The sequence below is a fragment of the Melanotaenia boesemani genome, chromosome 5 (assembly GCF_017639745.1).
Source record: "Melanotaenia boesemani isolate fMelBoe1 chromosome 5, fMelBoe1.pri, whole genome shotgun sequence".
In the NCBI taxonomy this organism is placed as follows: Eukaryota; Metazoa; Chordata; class Actinopteri; order Atheriniformes; family Melanotaeniidae; genus Melanotaenia; species Melanotaenia boesemani.
In genome coordinates, this window is record NC_055686.1 from 14,798,267 (window position 1) to 14,804,699 (window position 6,433).

General features: G+C 35.6%; 1 protein-coding gene across 2 annotated transcripts; it reads left to right on the forward strand.

Annotated features, from left to right (window-relative positions):
* Positions 1-228: 228 nt before the first annotated feature.
* si:cabz01076231.1 (calcium-binding protein 2) lies at positions 229-6,394 on the forward strand. 2 transcript variants are annotated; one of them, XM_041986106.1, is made up of 9 exons: positions 229-683; positions 1,127-1,292; positions 1,447-1,503; positions 1,848-1,995; positions 2,412-2,442; positions 3,514-3,657; positions 4,184-4,293; positions 4,381-4,528; positions 6,081-6,394. In XM_041986106.1, the coding sequence occupies exons 3-9, from the start codon at positions 1,448-1,450 to the stop codon at positions 6,107-6,109; spliced, it is 666 nt and encodes a 221-aa protein (XP_041842040.1). In that variant the 5' UTR covers positions 229-683; positions 1,127-1,292; position 1,447; the 3' UTR covers positions 6,110-6,394. The 2 variants fall into 2 exon arrangements, with proteins under 2 accessions (XP_041842040.1, XP_041842041.1); XM_041986107.1 differs by having other exon boundaries at positions 1,131-1,292.
* Positions 6,395-6,433: the final 39 nt, after the last annotated feature.

A 6,433-nucleotide genomic window follows, 5' to 3' on the forward strand; every position in this document is an offset into this window, starting at 1 on the left:
TAAACACATTTGGATAGTTTTTTATAATTTATGAGGGTTGAATTTTTGGACCTAATTAATAATTAGGACATTAGCAACACCTGGTGGACAAAACTGTGAATTACATGCTAATTTGGCACCTGCAGTTGGATTCGTGGCCACAATTTAAAAGTTCAAGTCCATATTGAAAATAGGCTTTAGAAAAAATATAAGTCCACAAAGATTTGGGTAATATTTAAAACACTATCTTGAGGTATTGTCCTTAAATTCGCACTTAAGACTAAGCTAACCACTAAGGCTACATAAGCAGAATTCAAACATTGTACCCAACGCCATTTTGACACTTTCGTCGCTAATTTAGGCATAGTTAACTTAGTCTAAAATTAACCATATTAAAGTAAAAGTTGAGTGAATGGCAGCCAGTGATAAGCCAGTAATTAAAAAATACTAACCTACCGTGACATTTTAAATTAAAGTATCTTTGTAGAATAGTAAGATAAATTAATGTTTTCTTTATCCTAACTAGACATTTATTTTCCATGTGGCAAACTCACCCTTGATGGAAGCTGATATACGCCATTACTTAGTCCATAAAATGAAATCCTTGTATCTTGATAATTTTTCCAGAAAGACCGAATTATTGTGCATGAGCTGATTAATTTTTCTAACTAACGGTAAGGGCACGCGGAGGGTTCAATTAAAAGGTAAACGTGCACCTGGGAAGGAAGGAAGGAAGGAAGGAAGGAAGAAAGAAAGAAAGAAAGAAAGAAAGAAAGAAAGAAAGAAAGAAAGAAAGAAAGAAAGAAAGAAAGAAAGAAAGAAAGAAAGAAAGAAAGAAAGAAAGAAAGAAAGAAAGAAAGAAATTTGATTTGCTAACATATTGCACCAAACTATTGAGTATAGCTCATTATATGACCTATTAGTCACCATGAAATCAAGAAAATTACAAAAAAAATAAATAAATAAAAAATCTCTACCCTATCAGAAGATGAGTAAATGTTTTTCTTTCTTTCTTTCTTTCTTTCTTGTTACAAATTCAGATATATGTAGCTGGACTCTGAACCAGGAGCAGTCAGGCCTTTTAAAGGTCAGGTCAGTCACACTGCTGCTCCACGTTTTGCTTTCTGATTGTTGGCTGCACTTTAAGCCAGGTAATCACCCGGTAATCCTCCCTGAACGGAGGTCAAGAGGGAGAAGAAAAGCAGAACCGATAGGATACTTTGAAGCCATTCACAACATAAGTGAAGCAGAAGAACAGGAAGGACTGTGCTGTTCGACTTCCACTTGTTTTTTCACCATTTATAGTAGAGAAGGTAAGCAAACTGCAGTAAGAACTAAGGATTGCAGGTTTCTTAATAAATATTTAGTCATGACAGAAAACAAATACTGTTTAAGTCTTTTTGCAAGTATTTAGGCATTTAGAAATAATTTTAAATGTATGTACAGTAAGTTTCTGTTAATCCCCAGTATGTCCAAGGCAGGAGAGAGGACGGCCTCGACAACTTCGGTCGACTCAACTGCCAGGTATATGTATTTTCAGGCTCAACCCCAGTCCCCTCTCTAGGCCCTATCATTACGCCTTTCCCCTCCAAAATAGAAGAGAAATGCTCCCCTTTTATTTTAACCACGAAGTAGCAGATATGTCGGTCTTTGAAGGGGGTGTTGGGGGTCATAGATGGCTATACTGCTCTTTTTTTCAAATGAGAAAAGGGGTGCAATTTCCCTGCAAAACACAGGGGTAGGCCATAGAGGAGAAACTGGGATTGGACTCCACCCTTTATAACAAAGTACCACTATTTTAATTTCTTTTTTCCACTTTTTATAAAGAATATGAACTATGCTTTACAGCTTGTTTTTCCATATTTTAGCAAAGATGGAGCCAGTAAAGCTGCTTCAGCTACAAACTCTCCATCAGGTTCAGTCTCTGAAACACCAAAGAAATCAAAGAAGTCCAAGAAGAATGCAGAGAGCATGGACAAAGTCTACAACTCCGTGCTCAACAGTGTTTTTGGGGCTGTAAGTAGCTTACGTCTGTGGTCCTGTGACATTAAATAAAGTACAGAGGAAGCTCACTAAAGGTCCTCCCAATGTCACAGAGCTTCAAAGTCAAGCATGGTAGTGGCATTCAGACTTGTTCCTGATCTTTCTAGAGTGGACACAACTAAGACCGGCGTGTCTGCAGCATTATTGGCTGAGCTGTTGAGGCTTAATGTCACATTTCGTTAGATTTATCCAGGTGAAGTTCACCCTAAGACCATTTTCAGAATCTACTTGAATGTACTTTTACTGTTATATGCATAGGTGAAAAACTATTAAATTATAGGCATTGAACATATGATGATGATATGGTATGACATATGGTGATGATGCCTTGATGTTGTATAATTTAAACTTTGTATATTAAAATATGTGTTTTATTTCTGTTTCTTTAGGAGAGAGAATTGGCTCAGGCTGAAATAGATGGTAAGTCTCAGTGAAACATCTTGACATCTGCTGTACGGTGCAAAAGTCTTAAGTCACCTCTCATTTAGTTGTTGCCAGAAAAATAGGAACAACGTGCAGCTTTTTCTTGGAACATGTGTAAACATAAATAGAAATAAAGTAAGACAATGGTATGGCCACCTGTAGTTAAACCCAGCTTTAACTCTCATAAAGATTTCTGTAGACTTCAGGAATAGTCCTCCAGGCTACTTGAAGGACTTTCCAAAGCTCTTCTTTGGATGATGATTTTCTTTTGTTCCAGTCTCTGTCAAGATGTTTCTACATCTTAACGTTTAATGTTTCATATAAAGAACCTTGAGTTGAAGCACATTTCTTTAATAATGTTAACGTCTGAGCTCCGGGGAAGATCCCTAAACATGGCTTCTTGACACCCATCGTTCCACATAGAATATTTCTGGTGCTGTTAGATGAATCAAGTGCATCTCTCAGGTCCTCTGTAGGATCTTTGTTGGACATCCAGTTTAGATTATGTTCACCTGCTGTAGATGGATTTTTAAGCCTGAGACCAAATTTCCTGCTCTATTGTTTTTTTTAAAGACAGTTGCTGCTGAGATATGCCACTTTTTTAGTGGTAGTCCTTTGGGAATCAGCTTGTTGGTGCAAAATATTATTTTCTGTTTTTTAAAACTGTGTTATCTTTGGCAACTAAGAAATGAGAGCTAACAAGGAACAAAGTGCCCAAAGATGCAATTCAGATTTTTTGCTAAATTTTCTGTTATATGTGGAAACAACACTGGCTCATTCTTTGCATTTAGAAAACCAGAAGAACTGTTTATTAAAACGACTTTAAAAGATCATTCAAGGAGAGCTGGAATGTAACCATGCATAGTGTTTTCTGCTGCAACTTAGTTTTTATTACTTGTATTTTCATCATTTATATCACTTTTCATTTCCTGCGCATTTCTGCCCCCAAAGCACAGCCCAGTAACTCAATCTACAAACTTAGAAAGGTGTGTTCAAGAGACTATTCCTTTCCAGGATAACCACGCCAGGAGCTGTAATCCCTGTGTGACCCTTTGATTACCTTCACAGAGTTGCAAGAAGCCTTCAAGGAGTTTGACTATGACCAGGATGGATACCTGAACTACAAAGATGTGGCTGAATGCATGAGGACGATGGGATACATGCCCACTGAAATGGAGCTGCTGGAGATAGTACAACAGATTAAGATGAGAAGTATGTGTGACGAGAGCACATTTAATGTTTTGATTTTCTGCTTGGATATGATACTGATGAGGTGTTTATCGTTGAATGAATGAATATTCCTTAAAAATATTGATGACTCACCCTGTATTCAGGACTGTCTACTATTTTAGAAACCAACTGATACTTTGAATTTTAGCAGATGTGATTGAAAGCTTTGGGAAGAGCTAGATCAAGTCATTGTAGCTGACCAATCAGAGTCTCGGTAGCACTGCAGTAGCTGTTTCCTGGTACCTTTAAAAATTAAATTAAATTAAATTAAAAAAATTATAAAAACTACAAATCTAATTTGACCCCTTTAAAAATTAAATTAAATTAAATTAAATTAAAAAATTATAAAAACTTTAACTCTAATTTGACCCCTTTAAAGATTAAATTAAATTAAATTAACAGTATAAAATAAAACGTACAAATTTTAACTCTAATTTGACCAAGATCAAAAATTATTTGTGTATTTATTTGGTTCTGTTTTGCAAGTGACTTTCCTCTCTCTCCACAGTGGGTGGATTAATGGACTTTGATGACTTTATTGAACTAATGGGACCCAGGATGATGGGAGAGACCGTTAATATGTTGGGACTTAAAGAGCTCCAGTCAGCTTTTGTACAGGTTAGTTAACAATTAAGTAATGACATTGTACTTTTTACACATTCTTAGATATAAATAGATTCTATTTACCTTCTCTATTTGTCAAAGTTTGACCAGAATGGAGATGGAAAGATCAACCAAGATGAGCTGAAGGAGGCAGTGAAGACTATGCTGGGGGAGAAGCTAAAGAAGGGTGAACTGGAAGAGATGTTGAAGGAGCTGGACATCAATGCTGATGGCAACATCGACTTTGAAGGTAGGATTCTGGACAGCAGCACATTTACTTGGTCACAACTTAAGACTGTTTTACAGTGTTTTTCACAGTGTCTTTAACTGTAAAGCCACATAAGTAGTGTCTTCAGGATATAGGGCATCTGCTTCCAAAACTATGCTGATGACACTCAGCTTTATGTGGCTGTTTGTCGTGATGAGACTGAACCGACAGACTTCATTTAATCTATTTCTTCAAATGTTAAACACTGAACAATTTACTATTTAAGATTATATATATATATATATATATTCTTGTGCATCAAGAACACAATCTCTTTTATTTTTAACTTAAAGTCTAATTTATTCAACATGGTTTAAAACTTGTAATCAAAAACGGTAAAAGAAAGATTGAAGTGCTGCTTGGGTGTGTAGAATATTATTCCTCTGGTGCTCTTCATTTCAGGCATTCAAGTTATACTATAAATAGATAACTGGGGCACTCAAGAAGGGAATAAAAAGCCTTTATTAAATCATGGCTAATCTAATTAAAAAATATACATGCCTCCGTGTTTCAGCCATCGTGGCCTTTGTCGGGGCAAGTGACAAAATGTTTGTCCAACAGTTTGACATATATATATATATATATATATATATATATATATATATATATATATATATATATGTGTGTGTGTGTGTGTGTGTGTGTGTGTGTGTGTGTGTGTGTGTGTGTGTGGGCAGGTCGAAGGTCACATCATATAACTGACCTGCCAGTGACAAAAAGAGTTTAACATTCTATACAAATAGGTTAGCATTGCATAATATAACCATATTTAAAAGAAATGTACATATATCATATAATCATACATACATCTAGATAGGTATTGTTCCTTACTGCTTTAAGAAGCCACAGGATAGTCATTAAGTCACAAGACTATTATAAAAAAAGGAGAGAAATCTAGTTCCCCATTCAAGCCTGGGACCTGTGTAGCTTTTAGTGTATAAATCCAGAATGATTCTCTTTGTAGAAGTATTTTAAGTCTGTCTCCACCTCTAATTGAATTTTCTATATGCTCTACTCCTGGTATCTTTAATGACTCACAATTACCATGATTAGCCTCTTGACAGTGTACCGCCGTTGGATATTGTGGATTACCACTTCTCATTGTGTACTTATGTTCAGCCAACCTCAATTTGTGCTTATTGAAAGTAATTATAATTGATGTTGAATCAAACTGTTTGACAAACATTTTGTCACTTGCCCTGATGTTGGCTGAAACGCGTAGGCATGAATATGTTTTTTAATAATAAAGGTGTTTTATTCCCTATCTTCTTGAGTGCCTCAGTTATTTCTTTATAGTATGGTTTAAAACTTGTTTATATTTGGTACACAAACACATCTCCTGCTTTTGCCAATAATTTGTAAGGCACCTTATTTGTTTGAAAGCTGCTATGAGAATTAAACTTGAATGATTCAGTATTGCACATAGATATATGGCACTAAAGCAAGCTTACTAGACACAACTTCTTCACTTTTTTCAGATAAACTCAGCTCTGACTCGAGCTAATGTTTTATTTCTCTTCCTCTTCATTTTCAGAGTTTGTGATGATGCTCTCCATTATCTGACCATTGGAAAACACAACAACATGGAAAAGGAGTTACTTCCATCTTCACAGTGGGCAAATTATGTGATATTAAATATTAAACTGTGTTTTCAGCTTGAAAGTTGAAAAAGTGGTTGGATTAAAACAGACAAAACCAGTACAGTTACCATTACATCTTTACAACTTGCAAACTTGTGTTTGTAAATGTAGGTGTGGAGTTCTTCTACTCTGTGTGACTGACCATGTAACTGTGTGAATAATTTAAACTGTAGTGCATCAATGTGGTGCATAGTGAATACTTTTTGGGATGGAGATTTGTGGGTTTTTTGCTGTGGATATATCATGT

What these genes read in the sequence shown, in the direction of transcription:
- si:cabz01076231.1 (XM_041986106.1), top strand. Translation starts at nt 1,448, where the DNA reads ATGTCCAAGGCAGGAGAGAGGACGGCCTCGACAACTTCGGTCGACTCA. An exon ending in TCGGTCGACTCAACTGCCAG is followed by an intron (nt 1,504 to 1,847) that starts GTATATGTATTT and finishes TCCATATTTTAG; the next exon opens with CAAAGATGGAGCCAGTAAAG. An exon ending in TCAACAGTGTTTTTGGGGCT is followed by an intron (nt 1,996 to 2,411) that starts GTAAGTAGCTTA and finishes CTGTTTCTTTAG; the next exon opens with GAGAGAGAATTGGCTCAGGC.